At 35.8% G+C, this 22,839-nt stretch overlaps 1 protein-coding gene across 1 annotated transcript in view; it reads left to right on the top strand.

Moving 5' to 3' along the window:
• Positions 1-22,839, top strand: part of LOC144433630 (TPR and ankyrin repeat-containing protein 1-like) — a 193,973-nt gene that overhangs the window by 133,723 nt on the left and 37,411 nt on the right. The window contains exons 16-19 of the mRNA XM_078121973.1: positions 7,638-7,837; positions 18,529-18,666; positions 20,281-20,451; positions 22,059-22,215. Coding sequence (XP_077978099.1) covers positions 7,638-7,837; positions 18,529-18,666; positions 20,281-20,451; positions 22,059-22,215 — 666 coding nt within the window. The remainder of the gene's footprint in view (positions 1-7,637; positions 7,838-18,528; positions 18,667-20,280; positions 20,452-22,058; positions 22,216-22,839) is intronic.

The following is a 22,839-nucleotide window of genomic DNA, read 5'->3' on the forward strand; positions in this document are numbered from 1 at the left end:
AAGTCTTCAAATAGTTCCCTCTAAGGCTCTATGCTATAGCGATAGTAAGTCTTCAAATAGTTCCCTCTATGGCTCTATGCTATAGCGATAGTAAGTCTTCAAATAGTTCCCTCTATAAGGCTCTATGCTATAGCGATAGTAAGTCTTCAAATAGTTCCCTCTAAGGCTCTATGCTATAGCGATAGTAAGTCTTCAAATAGTTCCCTCTATAAGGCTCTATGCTATAGTGATAGTAAGTCTTCAAATAGTTCCCTCTATAAGGCTCTATGCTATAGTGATAGTAAGTCTTCAAATAGTTCCCTCTATAAGGCTCTATGCTATAGCGATAGTAAGTCTTCAAATAGTTCCCTCTATGGCTCTATGCTATAGTGATAGTAAGTCTTCAAATAGTTCCCTCTATAAGGCTCTATGCTATAGTGATAGTAAGTCTTCAAATAGTTCCCTCTAAGGCTCTATGCTATAGTGATAGTAAGTCTTCAAATAGTTCCCTCTATAAGGCTCTATGCTATAGTGATAGTAAGTCTTCAAATAGTTCCCTCTAAGGCTCTATGCTATAGCGATAGTAAGTCTTCAAATAGTTCCCTCTATGGCTCTATGCTATAGCGATAGTAAGTCTTCAAATAGTTCCCTCTATAAGGCTCTATGCTATAGCGATAGTAAGTCTTCAAATAGTTCCCTCTAAGGCTCTATGCTATAGCGATAGTAAGTCTTCAAATAGTTCCCTCTATGGCTCTATGCTATAGCGATAGTAAGTCTTCAAATAGTTCCCTCTAAGGCTCTATGCTATAGTGATAGTAAGTCTTCAAATAGTTCCCTCTAAGGCTCTATGCTATAGTGATAGTAAGTCTTCAAATAGTTCCCTCTATGGCTCTATGCTATAGCGATAGTAAGTCTTCAAATAGTTCCCTCTATGGCTCTATGCTATAGTGAAAGTAAGTCTTCAAATAGTTCCCTCTATGGCTCTATGCTATAGCGATAGTAAGTCTTCAAATAGTTCCCTCTATGGCTCTATGCTATAGCGATAGTAAGTCTTCAAATAGTTCCCTCTATAAGGCTCTATGCTATAGTGATAGTAAGTCTTCAAACATCCATAAATCCATGCAGACTTTGCTCCGTATTAGATACATCCATGTTTTACGTTACTTTCTGTGTTGCCAAATTTAGCTGATGATGTCATGTCAAAAGCCACGTGGTCTAAAAATCTGAATCTCCATAAATAAATTTCAATATGCAATTATTTATCCATGACATTTAGAATTTTGATTGGTTAATATAGTTACAAAGACCCAGTGTGACCCCCACTAATGTCTAGTACCAGTATGCACTATGTCACCGGCCACAGTCTTATTATTTTGTTTGACTTTCTTGATTCAATATTCAAGTCCATTGTAATGTCTAGTTTGTTTGGGCATAAATTCCAAGTATTTTTACTATGATATCACAAATATAGACCAGTTACAGAAAGTAGTAAGTGTCAACAAAATACTGTAACACTGACATTTCGCGGATTTTAGGGACCTTGGTACTTGGGATTATTCTCAGGATTATTTTATGGTTCATGTTATGCATTACCTAGCCAGTACTATATGGGAAGTAGTACACATGTATTTTATCCCTGGACTCTGTTTATATCGAAGTGGAATAGGTTGAAACAGATCTTATTTGAGCAGGAAAAATTTTGTCCATATGGGTTACATGTACCATATATACTTTAAAAAAGTCATCAGCAGCATAAATAGTATGATCATTGTGTTGTATTTGATCGAAGTCAGCCATTTTAGATAGGGGAGCTGCAATAATTGTTGCGTTTGTTGTGATTTTGATGTTTTTATTTCTTCTGTTTCTGTGCTTTTCTGCATATATGCGTTTCTACTTTTTAATTTGAGGGATTGGGGTACCTCAACATTTCTTGAAGGCTCCATAATTAATGTCGGAGTTAGGAAATGTCCAATCTTTTGACAGGTAAGGCGTTAAGCTGGGTCCATCGTTTCAATGGAATATTACACCAGGGTCCATCGTTTCAATGGAATATTACACCAGGGTCCATCGTTTCAATGGAATATTACACCAGGGTCCATCATTTCAATGGAATATTACACCAGGGTCCATCGTTTCAATGGAATGTTATGCCAGGTCCATCGTTTCAATGGAATGTTATGCCAGGTCCATCGTTTCAATGGAATGTTATGCCAGGTCCATCGTTTCAATGGAATGTTATGCCAGGTCCATCGTTTCAATGGAATGTTATGCCAGGTCCATCGTTTCAATGGAATGTTATGCCAGGTCCATGGCATCCTTTCAATGGAATTGTACGCCGGGTCCATTGTTTCAATGGAATTGTACGCCGGGTCCATTGTTTCAATGGAATGTTACGCCAGGTCCATTGTTTCAAAAATCAAGTGTGTATAAAGCAGAGTGACTTATAACGGAGTATCACATTTAATGATTTAGAGTGGGCCAAATATTCTATGTTTGAAGCCCCTAATTAACACTTTGCTTTAAATTATCTCTTATCTTCTGGGAGATTATCACACTCATTTATGCTTTAACTAGTATAAAAGAGAGGCTCAGCTCTCTCTCTTCCTTGTTAGTGTAAAGGGTCGTTCTCACTAGAGCCTTTTCGACGGTGTCGACAACGTTGTTTACATCAATTTATGTCAACACCGTCGGAAAAAACGTGTCAGAACAGTTGACAACGTTGCTACAACGGCGGAGATTAACGCCGGCGTAAACAGCTGGACCTGCAACGGTGCGCAGACGCAAATTCCTCCAAACCTAGCGTGTGAACGCTTTGACTTTACTTACTTAGGTTTACTTAGGTTGTATACTGGGCGTATGCCTATTGTATTGACGACGGCGTAAACGCTCTCTCGCGACGACATTCGTCTATATAACCACCTCTGACCTTTACTTCTGATCAGTGTTCACAAGGCCAACGACTGATACAGATGGGATGGCAGAACAACATGCGACTCCTATCATTATCATATACGCTCTATTCACTGGCGTTAAAGCATTGTTCAGAAAGCCAAACAGCATGAACATGAAACGCATGGTTGATCGCCTACGGCGTCGTTCCATTAGTGACCAAAGGAAGCAACTCTTGTTCAAGAACATGATCCAGAAGTCGACGACTAAAGCGTTGGACACGTCTTGATCGCATATGAAGGTGAAGCAACAAGATGCACGCTGCTGTCAATGGAATCAAACGAGGCAATGCTATTTTTCTTGAAAAATGACAGTCAGAAACTTTGCCGACATACACGAAGAGAGATGCATGTTGTTCTCAAAATGTATGGCCAAGTAACCCACCTAGTCAGGGAGTGATGTACAATAAATGAATCACAAAAATAACCTCTTGAATGCTGCGAAAACATGGTTTTATTATTCACCAATACCTAAACAGAAGTTCCTGAATTCAAGAGATTTTTTTTCCGTTGTTGGGTCATATCACAACTATAAATGATGGTACGTGACGAACGCACATGTCAACCAATTTCTTGCGACTAGGATGATAAGCGTACAGCCCAAGCAAGGCATTACACTTATTATTTGTAGACATTACCTCATTTAATACTTGTACCTGCAACTCTCGGTTTTTAAAACGTCCGGATCCGACATAGCTTTACGTTTTAGGATTACCTAATTCCAAATTCTAGACGGGTTAGCTGTTTAGACATGAGGAGATTTATCGTACCCAAATATAAACAACACTGCATGCCACTACGTTGGTAACGCCATGTGATCTTTTCAACGAAAGTTAACGAAGTGGGTGCGTGATAAGAGCCGATCGTTCAATCGTAGTGGCAACTTTTAAAGGACTTTCACGATAATTGATTTGAATAGACTATTTGGAGAGGACGTTGCCAAAATCCACCTACGCGAAGGTTCTAAGTTAGGCCAGGTTGGGGTATAACTAGTCTATCAGCTAGCCCTCGGATGTTCTTCCGATAACATACGACACACAGCCGAACAACGCTATCGAGGATGGAACATCCGAGGTCTAGCGAATATCATCAGGATATATATAACTGCCAATCAGAGAACCATATTAGCGACAAGCATAAACAGAGGACAATAGCTAAATTTTCATGCATATTCATCTTAAGGAGGGGCTTGTATAAATAACCACCAATGCGTTAACTGAAATGTGTGAATGACAACGTCTACACACTCATCAAACTCACAATTACCATAAACCGATAAGCCATAGTAATGACGTAAATGTGTTTGTCAACACTTGCATGCAGAGATTCCCCGAGGTCATAGGTTATTGAATATATTAAAGTATATATATGCATAGATGGCCCAACCCACCGCTCAATGTAATCTCAATGGAATGTCCGGTCTGAAAATGACATTCGCTAGACTGTTCGGGCAGGCCCTCACATGCGAACTTCGTTCGCTTATAGTTATAGCATCGAAAGAAAGCCCGAACGTCTAGCAGCAAGACTAGGGTATAACGTGAAACTAATACGAATGTAAATCCGGAAATTGCCGATGAGATGTCACATGTTTGTCGTGACCTCTAAACTTGGACTAAATTATCGTAGATAGCGTGATATTGCGAACATTTATTTCGGCACTAGTAACAGGTTGATCGTTCGACTGATGTTGATTCAATCCTTCTATTAACGTGAAAATGAAAAGTTCAATCGCCTGAAATAATTATACAGTTACTGTAATAGTTTTGTGATTCCAAACAGATTTATAGATGTTTTCACGTGATATTTTGAAACATGCACCTGAAAGCAGCCGCCGCGTCAACGTGTTCATCACTGTCATGGTGCAATGTCAGTCAAAATCAACTCGTATAAATTACGAAATGTGCGAATATAAACGACTCGACAGATACAACTTGAAGGCTAAAAAGCATGAGAACTGGTAAATACAATTTCCAGTTGAAACTGTTTTGCAGAGACAGCAAAATGTTTTACAAGTTGAATTGCAATTAGAGTGTTGTGTTTAGTGATGTCATGGTATATGATATAAACATACATGTAGGACAGGTCGTTCATTTTCCCATTTCGCATTAAGACATTTCGTTTTGAGGGGGGAGGGGGGTTTAAACTAAAACGAAGAAATTATGTTTCCTGTGCGTCAGTTTTAAAATGACACGACCCCTTACATGCTGCACATCCGCCATTCTTGTTTACCATGCGTTGTAACATATACATATATTGATCCATAGAGGGCGCGTTACGCCGGCGATTCTCCCAAAACAACGACCTAAATGACTGCGTGTGGAAGCCAGTACAGATTAAGAGTTAATCCGTCGGTGTTTACCGATCAAACAACGTTGCATTTCGACAATGTCGTTGCACTAGTGAGAACATGGCTTAAGTTTCAGTGTTCGTCCGGTGTGATAATCTCCCAGTAGATAAGAGTTAAAGCAAATTTTTGTGGTAACTAAACCCTGCTAATTATGAGATTAGGGGTGTTTTGGTTTAAAAGTAGCCAGGGAAAGAAGAAAAAAAGTTTTATATCACCACAAAAATCAATGAGTCAAGTGATCTATATCACACACAAAATAAGTTTCATTTCACCACAAAAATTAATCATACAAACGAAGAATCTTTCAACCAAATAAAAATCAATAAATCTATTGATCGATCGATCAATTACGTGCTCGCTGCTCCCTATGTTCAAACATAAATATATAGAAATTTCCTGAATTTTTTCTATGTGTCATGTGTATGGTAAGCATTGCAGGGTGTGCTTGCAGATTTTTACAGGAAACAGAGGTTGCTAGAGGAGTCCAAATTCTCAAAGATGGTGCCACTGTAAAGATAGTTGCACATCTGTTTTATGTGTCTATAAGTGTAATCACTCAAATGTCGACAAGGTACAGACAGACTTGTGGGTACTCAAGAAGGATGAGAGCAGATTCCATATGTCCCACTACTGACAGACAAGTGAGAGGATGGAGTCCAGGGGAATGATACACTAACAGTAAAATTGTCGAGTATGGCAATGGAGGCTTTCTCGTGACAAGGGGCTCTGTCTATTGAGGGCCACACAGAGCTGCATGTCATTGAAAGAGGTACCTTGGTGATGCTGAGATACAAAGATAGACAGACGAGGTACAGGGTAGAAATTAACAAGAGGCCATACACGTCCGACATTACTGACTTGGACTTAAAATGCTTGACAGGTTTACTTTTTTCACACAAACTCAACTGACTTTCTTTTCAGGGATAAGTCTGTGATGTTAACACATTGGCTTGGACCTCAATCTTTATCATTTTGTGATGGTCATTCATGGCTTGGACCTCAATCTTTATCATTTTGTGATGGTCATTCATGAATGGGACCTCAATCTTTATCATTTTGTGATGGTCATTCATGGCTTGGACCTCAATCTTTATCATTTTGTGATGGACATTCATGGCTGGGACCTCAATCTTTATCATTTTGTGATGGTCATTCATGACTGGGACCTCAATCTTTATCATTTTGTGATGGCCATTCATGGCTTGGACCTCAATCTTTATCATTTTGTGATGGTCTTTCATGGCTTGGACCTCAATCTTTATCATTTTGTGATGGTCATTCATGGCTTGGACCTCAATCTTTATCATTTTGTGATGGTCATTTATGGCTGGGACCTCAATCATTTTGTGATGGTCATTCATGGCTGGGACCTCAATCTTTATCATTTTGTGATGGTCATTCATGGCTGGGACCTCAATCTTTATCATTTTGTGATGGTCATTTATGGCTGGGACCTCAATCTTTATCATTTTGTGATGGTCATTCATGGCTGGGACCTCAATCTTTATCATTTTGTGATGGTCATTCATGGCTTGGACCTCAATCTTTATCATTTTGTGATGGTCATTCATGGCTGGGACCTCAATCTTTATTATTTTGTGATGGTCATTTATGGCTGGGACCTCAATCTTTATCATTTTGTGATGGTCATTTATGGCTGGGACCTCAATCTTTATCATTTTGTGATGGTCATTCATGGCTGGGACCTCAATCTTTATCATTTTGTGATGGTCATTCATGGCTTGGACTTCAATCTTTATTATTTTGTGATGGTCATTCATGGCTGGGACCTCAATCTTTATCATTTTGTGATGGTCATTCATGGCTTGGACCTCAATCTTTATCATTTTGTGATGGTCATTCATGGCTTGGACCTCAATTTTTATCATTTTGTGATGGTCATTCATGGCTGGGACCTCAATCTTTATCATTTTGTGATGGTCATTCATGGCTTGGACTTCAATCTTTATCATTTTGTGATGGTCATTCATGGCTTGGACCTCAATCTTTATCATTTTGTGATGGTCATTCATGGCTTGGACTTCAATCTTTATCATTTTGTGATGGTCATTCATGGCTGGGACCTCAATCTTTATCATTTTGTGATGGTCATTCATGGCTTGGACCTCAATCTTTATCATTTTGTGATGGTCATTCATGCACTTAATTCATGGACATGTTGCTGTGACTTTTACCATGTGTTGCACAAATATTCCTGTTACAATGAAAAAAATACACTTCTCCATGAAAGTGTGCTTAATTCAATTGAACAGTGCTTATACAAAATAATGAAAATAGTGAAAAGTTACTTTTGTTAATAATACTTAAATTATCTTTGATTTGTTTACTGCTTTTTATTTTAGGTATTATGAATCTAGCAACCAGTGTGGTAGATCTGATGATTGAGTTCTTCCCAGAGTCTTTTGATAGATTACAGAAAGATCAAGGTCTGTTTGATGGCCCTCAACCAGTGTTGTTAGAATCATGTAGTTTCAGTGATCTGGCTCTACTGCTCAGAGGCAATAAAAGAAAGACTTCCGAAATTGAATTTGGAGCTCACCAGGTGAAAATACATTTTGTTCTTTTATTATTATTTCTATTGCATTACTTAACAAGTTAAATGGACATGGTCTGCAACTTTTGCATATTTTCCATAATTGTTGTTTTCATATGAAAGTTTACTTATATTTTACTACAGTAACTGTAACTTGTCTAAAAACCAACAGTAAGAATGCATGTTCACATTCAATGTAATTTGGTATATTTGTGATACCAAAGCACCTCTGCCATGAAAATATTTTTGATGGAGATTTTAGTTTTAATTTTTTTAGTTATTTGCGTATTTATGTTTTCAGTAATTATATCACGTCTTTGCAAACTGTGTTGTGAAAACTCTTGGTACAGTGTGACCTATGCTAATTTGAATATTGACCCATTATCTCATTGCACATTGGCCATCAATACCACAATGAATCAGACAGTGTCTGTGGGCAATCTTGCTGGAGAATTTGCCTGTGATCATTTTGATTTGAACGATTTTCCATCTACATGTACATGTACATATCCAAAGTAACATTTCCACCAAATACCAAGGCAATTGGTCTGGCAGTTTTTTTACACATTCACACACACACACACACACACACACACACACACACACACACACACACACACACACACACACACACACTAATCAATAGTTATACAGACAATTCACTATGCCTATAGCACTAATTGATTTATCTTGATTGCCATGATTTCACAAAATCATGGCCAAACAGGGAAGGAAGCCTTTTGTCTCATATAATCCCTCAATGTCCATTGTTACTGTCAAGTCTTATTTTGAAATCCAGCACAGATCCAGCTTGAATAACGTGTTCAGGTAGCTTGTTCCATTCAGGTATAATCCGTTGAGTAAAAAAGAATTTCCTGCAGTCCAGTCAAAAGTTTGATTTTGCCAGTTTAAGTGAATGTCCTCTTGTCCTGTGATGTTGACTTAAGTGTGAACAGTTCCTCTGGTGTGATTTTGTCATTCAATTGCTTTGATGAACCTAAATACTTGGATAAGATCACCCCTTGTTCTTCTTTCTTCCAATGTTGTCAATTTCAGTACTTTTAGTCTGGTTTCATAGCTAAGGTGTTTAAGTTCTGGTATCAGTTTTGTTGCTCTTCTCTGCACTTTTTCTATTAATTCAATGTCCTTGATGTAGTGTGGGTTCCAATATTGTACATGTACTGCATATTCAATGTGGGGTCTGACCAATGACTTGTATAACTACATATATTGTACTACATATTCAATGTGGGGTCTGACCAATGACTTGTATAACTACATATATTGTACTACATATTCAGTGTGGGGTCTGACCAATGACTTGTATAACTATATATATTGTACTACATATTCAATGTGGGGTGTGACCAATGACTTGTATAACTACATACATGTATATTGTACTACATATTCAATGTGGGGTCTGACCAATGACTTGTATAACTACATATATTGTACTGCATATTCAATGTGGGGTGTGACCAATGACTTGTATAACTATATACATGTATATTGTACTACATATTCAATGTGGGGTCTGACCAATGACTTGTATAACTACATATATTGTACTGCATATTCAATGTGGGGTGTGACCAATGACTTGTATAACTACATATATTGTACTGCATATTCAACGTGGGGTGTGACCAATGACTTGTATAACTACATATATTGTACTACATATTCAATGTGGGGTCTGACCAATGACTTGTATAACTACATATATTGTACTACATATTCAGTGTGGGGTCTGACCAATGACTTGTATAACTACATATATTGTACTACATATTCAGTGTGGGGTCTGACCAATGACTTGTATAACTACATATATTGTACTGCATATTCAGTGTGGGGTGTGACCAATGACTTGTATAACTACATATATTGTACTGCATATTCAATGTGGGGTGTGACCAATGACTTGTATAACTATATATATTGTACTGCATATTCAATGTGGGGTCTGACCAATGACTTGTATAACTACATATATTGTACTGCATATTCAATGTGGGGTCTGACCAATGACTTGTATAACTACATATATTGTACTACATATTCAATGTGGGGTCTGACCAATGACTTGTATAACTACATATATTGTACTGCATATTCAGTGTGGGGTGTGACCAATGACTTGTATAACTATATATATTGTACTGCATATTCAATGTGGGGTCTGACCAATGACTTGTATAACTACATATATTGTACTACATATTCAGTGTGGGGTCTGACCAATGACTTGTATAACTACATATATTGTACTACATATTCAATGTGGGGTCTGACCAATGACTTGTATAACTACATATATTGTACTACATATTCAGTGTGGGGTCTGACCAATGACTTGTATAACTACATATATTGTACTACATATTCAGTGTGGGGTCTGACCAATGACTTGTATAACTACATATATTGTACTGCATATTCAGTGTGGGGTGTGACCAATGACTTGTATAACTACATATATTGTACTGCATATTCAATGTGGGGTGTGACCAATGACTTGTATAACTATATATATTGTACTGCATATTCAATGTGGGGTCTGACCAATGACTTGTATAACTACATATATTGTACTGCATATTCAATGTGGGGTGTGACCAATGACTTGTATAACTACATATATTGTACTGCATATTCAATGTGGGGTCTGACCAATGACTTGTATAACTACATATATTGTACTGCATATTCAATGTGGGGTGTGACCAATGACTTGTATAACTACATATATTGTACTGCATATTCAATGTGGGGTGTGACCAATGACTTGTATAACTACATATATTGTACTGCATATTCAATGTGGGGTCTGACCAATGACTTGTATAACTATATATATTGTACTGCATATTCAGTGTGGGGTCTGACCAATGACTTGTATAACTACATATATTGTACTGCATATTCAATGTGGGGTGTGACCAATGACTTGTATAACTACATATATTGTACTGCATATTCAACGTGGGGTGTGACCAATGACTTGTATAACTACATATATTGTACTGCATATTCAATGTGGGGTGTGACCAATGACTTGTATAACTACATATATTGTACTGCATATTCAGTGTGGGGTCTGACCAATGACTTGTATAACTACATATATTGTACTACATATTCAATGTGGGGTCTGACCAATGACTTGTATAACTACATATATTGTACTACATATTCAATGTGGGGTCTGACCAATGACTTGTATAACTACATATATTGTACTACATATTCAATGTGGGGTGTGACCAATGACTTGTATAACTACATATATTGTACTGCATATTCAGTGTGGGGTGTGACAAATGACTTGTATAACTACATATATTGTACTGCATATTCAATGTGGGGTCTGACCAATGACTTGTATAACTATATATATTGTACTGCATATTCAATGTGGGGTCTGACCAATGACTTGTATAACTATATATATTGTACTGCATATTCAATGTGGGGTCTGACCAATGACTTGTATAACTATATATATTGTACTGCATATTCAATGTGGGGTGTGACCAATGACTTGTATAACTACATATATTGTACTGCATATTCAATGTGGGGTGTGACCAATGACTTGTATAACTACATATATTGTACTGCATATTCAATGTGGGGTCTGACCAATGACTTGTATAACTACATATATTGTACTACATATTCAATGTGGGGTCTGACCAATGACTTGTATAACTACATATATTGTACTACATATTCAGTGTGGGGTCTGACCAATGACTTGTATAACTACATATATTGTACTGCATATTCAATGTGGGGTCTGACCGATGACTTGTATAACTACATATATTGTACTGCATATTCAATGTGGGGTGTGACCAATGACTTGTATAACTACATATATTGTACTGCATATTCAGTGTGGGGTCTGACCAATGACTTGTATAACTACATATATTGTACTGCATATTCAGTGTGGGGTGTGACCAATGACTTGTATAACTACATATATTGTACTGCATATTCAGTGTGGGGTGTGACCAATGACTTGTATAACTACATATATTGTACTACATATTCAATGTGGGGTCTGACCAATGACTTGTATAACTACATATATTGTACTGCATATTCAATGTGGGGTGTGACCAATGACTTGAAAAACTACATATATTGTACTGCATATTCAGTGTGGGGTGTGACCAATGACTTGTATAACTACATATATTGTACTGCATATTCAGTGTGGGGTGTGACCAATGCCTTGTATAACTACATATATTGTACTGCATATTCAATGTGGGGTGTGACCGATGACTTGTATAACTACATATATTGTACTGCATATTCAATGTGGGGTCTGACCAATGACTTGTATAACTATATATATTGTACTACATATTCAATGTGGGGTGTGACCAATGACTTGTATAACTACATATATTGTACTACATATTCAATGTGGGGTGTGACCAATGACTTGTATAACTACATATATTGTACTGCATATTCAGTGTGGGGTGTGACCAATGACTTGTATAACTACATACATGTATATTGTACTACATATTCAATGTGGGGTCTGACCAATGACTTGTATAACTACATATATTGTACTACATATTCAATGTGGGGTGTGACCAATGACTTGTATAACTACATATATTGTACTGCATATTCAATGTGGGGTGTGACCAATGACTTGTATAACTACATATATTGTACTGCATATTCAATGTGGGGTGTGACCAATGACTTGTATAACTACATATATTGTACTGCATATTCAATGTGGGGTGTGACCAATGACTTTTATAACTACATATATTGTACTACATATTCAATGTGGGGTCTGACCAATGACTTGTATAACTATATATATTGTACTGCATATTCAATGTGGGGTGTGACCAATGACTTGTATAACTACATATATTGTACTACATATTCAATGTGGGGTCTGACCAATGACTTGTATAACTACATATATTGTACTACATATTCAATGTGGGGTCTGACCAATGACTTGTATAACTACATATATTGTACTACATATTCAGTGTGGGGTGTGACCAATGACTTGTATAACTACATATATTGTACTACATATTCAATGTGGGGTCTGACCAATGACTTGTATAACTACATATATTGTACTACATATTCAGTGTGGGGTGTGACCAATGACTTGTATAACTACATATATTGTACTACATATTCAATGTGGGGTGTGACCAATGACTTGTATAACTACATATATTGTACTACATATTCAATGTGGGGTGTGACCAATGACTTGTATAACTACATATATTGTACTACATATTCAATGTGGGGTCTGACCAATGACTTGTATAACTACATATATTGTACTGCATATTCAATGTGGGGTCTGACCAATGACTTGTATAACTACATATATTGTACTACATATTCAATGTGGGGTGTGACCAATGACTTTTATAACTACATATATTGTACTGCATATTCAATGTGGGGTCTGACCAATGACTTGTATAACTACATATATTGTACTACATATTCAGTGTGGGGTCTGACCAATGACTTGTATAACTACATATATTGTACTGCATATTCAATGTGGGGTGTGACCAATGACTTGTATAACTATATATATTGTACTGCATATTCAATGTGGGGTCTGACCAATGACTTGTATAACTACATATATTGTACTACATATTCAGTGTGGGGTCTGACCAATGACTTGTATAACTACATATATTGTACTGCATATTCAATGTGGGGTCTGACCAATGACTTGTATAACTACATATATTGTACTACATATTCAGTGTGGGGTGTGACCAATGACTTGTATAACTACATATATTGTACTACATATTCAGTGTGGGGTGTGACCAATGACTTGTATAACTACATACATGTATATTGTACTGCATATTCAACGTGGGGTGTGACCAATGACTTGTATAATAATAATAATAATAATAATAATTTTTTATTGTATCTTTATCCAAATCTGGACATCAGACCTATTCACAATAAAGAAGGAAAATAACCTTACAATAACAATACAGAGAAAAACAAAGAAAATACACCATAGCAGGTGTCAAAAACGGCTCATGTTTAAAATATTTATGTATTTGTTTTTTCGAGGCAGCAGACAGTGTACCGCTCTCTAAGTTTGAAGCATGTGTATGTGTATTTAGCCACTTCTTTAATTATATTCTCATTTTTACTGTTCATTATATTGAGGAATTTGTCTGTGTCTGACAAATCTGGGGGCCATATTTTAAAGTGTGCTAATATTGATTTTCTTTCGTCCGTGAACATTTTACAGTTTAAGATAAAGTGTTGCTCATCTTCAATTTCATTGGTTTGGCACATGGGGCATGTTCTACTGGCTATGTCTTGTTTATTGTGTCTACCTGTTTCTATGTTTAGTTTGTGTGAACTTATCCTTAGTTTTGTCAGAGCAGATCTATGGAGAGAATTTTTTATAATGCTTATAAATATTTCTCACAAATAGTATCTTTTTTTATTTGTCTATACGTACGGACTTTATTTTTATGGTTTTGTCCTTTGTTATCATTGCATAATATGTCTATGGATTGTCTGTCATACAGTTCTTTTAGTTTCTCTTTGACTATATTAATTAATTTAGAATCACCTTCTGTAGCTATTTCTGTCCATTCCTCCTCCATATTTATTAATTTTGAGATCTGCTTGATACCTGTTACCCAGTTTTGTGTCCCCACCCGCTCCATTTCTATACCCAGTTTGAATGCTTCATTTACAAGAGAATCTGTTGGTTTCTGTTTAATTTTTATCCAATACTTTACTGCTTGTATTAAGCCAAATAAAATTAGAGGGCTACATCCTTGTTCTAGTAAACATGCTAAATTGCGTGATTTGGGGCTAACCTGGAGTAGAAATTTACAGAATCGTGTATGCATTTTTTCACTGGGGTTTGTAATATTTGTTAAATTTGTTGTGGAGTTGATAACATCACCAGCCCAGACCTCACTGCAGTACAGTAGTATTGGTCTGATGGTGGCATCAAACATTTGTAGATATAATTTAACTGGTATCTGGCCTTCTGAGAACAGATATTGTTTTAATTTAAAACATGCTTTCAATGCCCTGTTGGTTAGATCTTGCTGGGCCTTGTTGAGTTTTCCTGTAGTGTTTAGTTTTATGCCTAGATATGTGTATGATGAGACTCTTGCAAGTTCAAGATTGTTCAGGTAGAATTTTTGTTTCTGCATGGTTTTTCCTGTTTTATTAAAAACAATTGTTTTTGATTTCGCTATGTTGCCATTTTTTGCAGTACGTTGCTACAGCATTTAAAGCATTTTGTAGACCTGAACTGGATTCTGACAACAATAGTAGGTCATCAGCATATAGCAGACAGGGTAAAATCATTATTCAAGAGTCTTGGGGGATCAATTTTAGTTTCTTCCAGTTGCTTCTTAATGTCATTTATGTATATGTTGAACAGTAGAGGGCTTAGTCCATCTCCTTGCCTAATGCCTCTTTTAACTGGAAAAGCTTTTGACAATCCATTATTTGTTTTGATACAACTTAAAGAATTGGAATAAATTGAATTTACCACATTCAGAAATTTACCAAAAATGCCACTTTTTCGGAGTTTGCATATCAGGCCTTGATGCCATATGCAGTCAAAGGCCTTTTTGAAATCTATGAAGCAAGCAAATATATGTTTACTGTGGTTTAAACATTTTGTGAGTAGCTGTTTTAATACAAATATATGGCCTGCTGTGCTGAATTTTGGAATAAAACCAATCTGTTCCTTAATGATAATTTTTTTCTCCTTTAGGTGTCCTAATAGTCTATGTTTAAGTATTGATGTAAATAGTTTATTTAGGCTGTTAAGTAATGTTATACCCCTGTAATTAGGGACCTTTCAGTTTCTTCGGCCTGGGGGGGGGGGTCACCCTGTTTTTGAAATTAAATATATATTCTGGTTCAAGCATGGATAATCTCATAAAGATTCTCAAAATAAAAGACACAAATAAACTAGTTGAAATAAGTAAATTTATTCAACAAGGATTCAAAATTCGAGAACACCACTTGAACAAAAATATACCAGCTGCCTCGTGATATACATTTGACAATTACATTTACATGTATATGTTGATTTTCACATTGTGAAACTACTCTGTTTTTTGTGTATGGTCAATATAAGCATTTTCTTTTTTACTTTATTGTACTATACTGATATCTAAAATGATAGATAAGGTTGCAATAAAGTTTATTATTATTATTATTGAAATTGGCAGAGGGGGGGGGTCATGCTGTTTTCAAAATTGTGGATAGGGGGGGGGGGGGTCATTGTGTTTTAAATTGTGATGGAAGAAAAAAATCCTTTCTACAATGGCATATAGCCTTGTCTGAAATGTGGTACATGTCAATATTTGTTCTTGTCCCTGTTTCTTACATGAATTCTTTAATATTACTTATTAGTTCAAACATAACTATACATATACATATACATGTATTACCTAGCTACCCCACTAGTTATAGAACATGTCATGTAAATGCTTGGCTGTTTCACAATCAATGCTTCACTTATATTGCAGTTTGGGGCAAAAGTGAACTTGAAGGTTTCGTAATGGCAATTTTCATAGATAGTTTATAAATGAAGTTAATCTAAATTGTTCTTCTCGTCATGTTATTGACACTACAAATCACCACATCTCATCAGATTCCAGTTTCTATTATACACTAGGTATGACCACCTAAAGTTCTCTAACATACCGGTGACTTTATTATACATGCAATATTAATGCCCCTATACTAATGTTACATGTCTATTTTATGTGATATAGGAAACTCATTTAAAACGTACATTTACGTTAGCTTTTCGAAGCTTGGAAATATTACCTCAAAGGTTATGAATAACCTAAACATTGCCTTGATCAATCACATTGATTGAAGGAAAGGCTGTCAGGGGGTAAGGCTTGAGTTATGCAGTCTGATCTGCATAATAGGTAGATAGAAAAAATTGTTTCCTTTATTTCACCATGCATGGCATCAGGAATCGGTTAATATCTTTGGTTGGCATGGTCCAATTGTAACAACGACATGATTTATCGAAAGGTTATTAAATTTAGAACTAGGAGGGGGATGGAAGGTAAATGTTTTGAAAATGTTTGCTGAGTAAAATGGCTGTTTGCAAGTTCATGCTGTCATTCTGTGACCGTGTTCTCTTTCAAGCCTTGTGTATATTTTGTGGTGTGTGGATCCTACAAACCTGTGTATATTTTGTGGTGTGTGGATCCTACAAACCTGTGTATATTTTGTGGTATGTGGATCCTACAAACCTGTGTATATTTTGTGGTGTGTGGATCCTACAAACCTGTGTATATTTTGTGGTGTATGGATCCTACAAACCTGTGTATATTTTGTGGTGTGTGGATCCTACAAACCTGTGTATATTTTGTGGTATGTGGATCCTACAAACCTGTGTATATTTTGTGGTATGTGGATCCTACAAACCTGTGTATATTTTGTGGTGTATGGATCCTACAAACCTGTGTATATTTTGTGGTGTATGGATCCTACAAACCTGTGTATATTTTGTGGTGTATGGATCCTACAAACCTGTGTATATTTTGTATATATATGTAATGCTCTGGTGATTCTTAATGTACAAACAAAATATTATGATTTCACTTTTGGTTGCTAGGTAGTATGTTTAAGCTTTACACTTAAAATATTATGTCACTTTTGGTTGCTAGGTAGTATGTGTAAGCTTTACACTTAAAATATTATGATGTCACTTTTGGTTGCTAGGTAGTATGTGTAAGCTTTACACTTAAAATATTATGATGTCACTTTTGGTTGCTAGGTAGTATGTTTAAACTTTACACTTAAAATATTATGATGTCACTTTTGGTTGCTAGGTAGTATGTGTAAGCTTTACAAACAAAATTGTACAACACCTCTCATTCAAGCTTCAAGTCTTAAAGAGTTATGAAAAGAATGAGAAAAATAAACAAAGCATACATGATGCTGCCTTTGAATTGAGCAGTGGCAGAAACATCAAAATTAAGTGGACATATCATGTTTTCAGACAGTCATTACAGACATACTTGTTGAAAGTAACAACTTTGTCTTAGTTGCTGAGGAAGTTGATTAGTAGATACTAGAAAAAAACACATTTACTAGTTTCCGAAAAAAAATACAGATGTTTGTGAACAGGACAGTCAACCAGTATCGTCTGCTCAAGTGTACATGTTATCCCTTTTGATCATTTGACCCCATGCAATGCATATTGGGTAATTAATATGGCGACAATATTGTAAAGGTGCTTAGGGTAAGCAGACTTTTCAAAGAAACTTGATTAAAACAGCGATGACCATGCTATTAACATGACCATTAACAAGACTTCTACTGCATATATCTAGTCATATACTTTAATAGATATACACTTGACCAATATATGAGTTGTTACTTAGAGTTAGATGAGAATTAACAAACCATTACGTCATGAGTATATTCTGAGTTATAACTTACTCAAATTGGGAAAGCAATGCAATGGATATTTTCAAACATTGCAGAAGGAATTACGTAGACATGTATTGTCGATGTAAGATAACGGGGGAAATAAATCCCATATTTTTTGTGCGAACATGTTCAACTTGGCTTGTATGTTGTATAGTGATATTTGATATATTAATATAATAATACTGTATATTTTCCAGGTAATCCTTGTGGCAAATGAGGAAGCAAAAGATGCATTACCTGAAGAACTAAAACTTGGTCTTGTCCTAACAATATACGAGTCTAAGGGCCTGGAATTTGATGATGTCCTGTTGTATAATTTCTTCAAAGATTCACCTGTAAGTGTAATAGTGCATGTAGAATTCAAAAGTTTTGAAAGATGGCACAGTAGAGCAGTAAATTCTTCAAAAAGTCTAGTCAGACTTATTTCTGCCTTTAGTACGTTCTATTATAATAGTACATTTGCATTGATTATTACCATCAACTTACATGTCAAATGACAAAAGGGACTTTGATTTAACTGTTACGTCATCCAATAAATTGATTACATTACATGTGGTGTGCATCCACTGTAAATCTACACTTTTGTTTTCATGCACCGTACACAACTATATCATGAATTTCAAGTTGGTTTTATGATACAAGTGTCATAACGAATTGAAACAGAAATTAACCCTAACAATACAATTCAATTGTATGCAAATAACAACGGGCATGGGTATAATATTCCTAGCAACAAGACCACACCCATAGCAACACCAAGATACAGTTATGCTTCAATGCCATTGGTGCTATTTTTAAAAGCTATACTTGTACTACAATGCAATTGATGCTATTTTTAGCACAGCTGAACTGATAAGGTCTACTAGTGCTATAGGCATTGGGATGTGTGTGTGTGTGTGTGTGTGTGTGTGTGTGTGTGTGTGTGTGGATAATGATACAAATGAACACCTATACCAAGCATGGATCAGCATGTGGATAAACATTGATAAAAACTGTACAGTTGTACACCATTAAATCATATTGTCTGCTAAATATATATTATGTGTACTTCAGAAAATAGCACCAAATTGTGTTATAGCCCAATTGTAACATTGGTGATGATTTCAAAAAATATAGATAAAAAATATATAAATTATATAAACATAATAAAGAATATTTATCCACATGCCAATCCATCCTGGTTTTTATCTGTGATACACATCACCATTTGACTGTTGCTATGTGCATGGTCTTGCTGCTAGGCATATTACATACATTTTTTAATGCATTCACTTTCCTACCTATCCATTTTATTAGGGATGAAAAGTCTGTGTGTCTGTGTATCCGAGTCACCATTTTCTCAAAAATTGCTGGCTCAATTCAAACAAAATTTGGTGCACTTTTTCTTAAGGGTAATGGCTAGAAAAGATTAGGTTTCAGTAAACATATCAAGAATAGTAATGAGTCATTTGGATAATTAATAATGTTCAGTAATTAGGCTATACATGAGTGCAAGATTCAAGTTCCATATAATTTGGTACGTACATTCCTGATACCAGAGTGCAGGGTCATCTCATAAAGATTACTGATGTAACACTTAGTTTTAATGAGCTATTTGCAGAATTAATGATTTTCAGTTATTAATTTAGTAAATAATTTGGTACATACTTCAAACATAATTAATCGCACATCTTCTAAAAAGCTTTGTCATGTATCATTTAGTTTTAATTACTCATGCATAATAAATGATTTTCAGTAATTAGGCTATATCTTACAAATACACTCATCTTAATCGTATATGTTCTGTTGCATTCCAACAATTATTGTGTGTAGAAATGAAATTTAATGACTTTGCACTTACAGAAGGCATTCAATTTAAATTTGGTTTAAAGTCAATTGACTTGCTATGGCCATATATTTGCATAATTTTTTGAATGATTAAATTAAACTATATTTTCATAATATTTTAGGCTAACAAAGAATGGAGAATTGTCACTTCATACTTAGAGAAGTTGATGGAAGATTTCCTTGACAATCATAACGGATGTACTGATGGGAATCTTGTTGAACTTGATATTGAAGATACAGAACATGCAGGAAAGAGACCAAGGTCCTTAGATTTTGACCCAAACAAACATAAGGTTAGAAGGAAATAACTTCCATTGTGTGCATTATATTGGTTTCTGCCACAACAATTACAGGTTTTTATCTTCCCGTTTATGAAAAGTCTGTGTGTGTGTGTGTGTGTGTGTGTCTGCATGTGTCTGCGTGTGCATGTGTGTGTGTGTTTGTGTGTCTGTCTGTGTCTGCTCATTTCAAATTAAATTTGTACTCTAGGGTAATGGCTAGAACTGACTAGTTTTTGTTAAATATACCATGAATATTAATGATTAATTTGCATAATTAATTTTTTAATAATTAGGCTATATGTTAAGAAATCAATGCACATTTCAAGTTCAATATAATTTGGTACATACTTCAAACATAACAAAGCACACATCATGAAAAACTTGTTGATGTAGCTTTCCGTTTTAATGAGTTATTTGCATAATTAATGATTTTCAGTAATTAGGCTATATCTGCAAAGCGCACTTTTCAAATTCAATTAAATTTGGTACATTCTTCAAACATAACTAATCACATATGTTCTGTTTCATGCCAACAATCATTGTGTGTAGGAACAATAGTCTAAAGACTTTGCCCTAACGGAAGGCATTCAGTTTAAATCTAAAGACTTTGCCCTAACGGAAGGCATTCAGTTTAAATCTAAAGACTTTGACCTAACGGAAGGCATTCAGTTTAAATCTAAAGACTTTGCCCTAACGGAAGGCATTCAGTTTAAATCTAAAGACTTTGCCCTAACGGAAGGCATTCAGTTTAAATCTAAAGACTTTGCCCTAACGGAAGGCATTCAGTTTAAATCTAAAGACTTTGCCCTAACGGAAGGCATTCAGTTTAAATCTAAAGACTTTGACCTAACGGAAGGCATTCAGTTTAAATCTAAAGACTTTGCCCTAACGGAAGGCATTCAGTTTAAATCTAAAGACTTTGCCCTAATGGAAGGCATTCAGTTTAAATCTAAAGACTTTGCCCTAACGGAAGGCATTCAGTTTAAATCTGGTAGAATTATGTTACAGTATTTGTTTACTTGAAAACAATTATGAATTGCAGCAAGGTATTAAAGTGGCAATTAAAGGCATTCAGAAATTGATGTATTTTTGAAAAAGCAACACAGGATTCAAAAATTTGAATAATACGATTGATTTGTTCAATTGGTGCTGACTCAACAAGTTTTATCTTCTTTTACCTTATTATAGGGCTTTGAAAATAATAAGCCATATGTCATAACAGTCATGTCTAAATTTTGGGCAATGCAGTTAAATAATTCAACAGGACTGTCTTTAATATTTGGCTTGTGATTTGTTCAATACTTAATGATTGCCATAAGACTTGTGCTATTGGCAATAGGAACATTAGCTTAATTTAGATTTTGAGATGTAAGTGCAGATATGTGAATTAAGTCTCAGCTGCGTGATTCAAAATATGATAATTGTATTTGGACTTGTGATTATGTCAGTTTCCTATTGTCTAGGTTCTCTCTAATGTGAAACATATAGCTTTATTCTATCAATGTGTGTCTTTTTGTGTCCAGTGTTTTGAGACTTATCAATAAAATTCTATATTAAAATACAAAAATGCTATGAATACGAAACACTGATCTCATTTCCCTTGGCTATAATACACCTAGGTATTGAACTCAGAATTGAAATACCTGTACACTGCTGTAACAAGAGCAAGAGTCAATGTCTGGATATTTGATGAAGAACCAGACAAGAGAGCTCCAATGTTTGAGTATTTCAGAAAGCGGAAACTAGTACAAGTTGTTAGGCTTGAGAAGAATGACAGCAAACAGGAAGGTATGCTCACAGTTATCACTTCTGATGTGTTATAAATCTTCAAGGGCTACAGTCTAAGAGGTGACATGTTGTCTTTCTGCAAGTTACTAATTAGGTTAGGTCAACTTTGACCAAGGAAAGTTGGCAAGAAAGTATGCTCATGATTTTTAGCACAACTGAACTGATAAGGTTCAGTAGTGCTATAGGCATCGCTAAGTCTCTCTCTCTCTCTCTCTCTCTCTCTCTCTCTCTCTCTCTCTCTCTCTGTGCTCTCTGCTCTCTCTCTCTCTTCTCTCTCTCTCTCTCTCTCTCTCTCTCTCTCTCTCTCTCTCTCTCTCTCTCTCTCTCTCTCTCTCTCTCTCTCTCTCTCTCTCTCTCTCTCTCTCTCTCTCTCTCTCTCTCTCTCTCTCTCTCTCTCTCTCTCTCTCTCTCTCTCTCTCTCTCTCTCTCTCTCTCTCTCTCTCTCTCTCTCTCTCTCTCTCTCTCTCTCTCTCTCTCTCTCTCTCTCTCTCTCCTCTCTCTCTCTCTCTCTCTCTCTCTCTCTCTCTCTCTCTCTCTCTCTCTCTCCTCTCTCTCTCTCTCTCTCTCTCTCTCTCTCTCTCTCTCTCTCTCTCTCTCTCTCCTCCTCTCTCT

Source organism: Glandiceps talaboti, chromosome 4 (genome assembly GCF_964340395.1).
Source record: "Glandiceps talaboti chromosome 4, keGlaTala1.1, whole genome shotgun sequence".
Lineage (NCBI taxonomy): Eukaryota > Metazoa > Hemichordata > Enteropneusta > Spengelidae > Glandiceps > Glandiceps talaboti.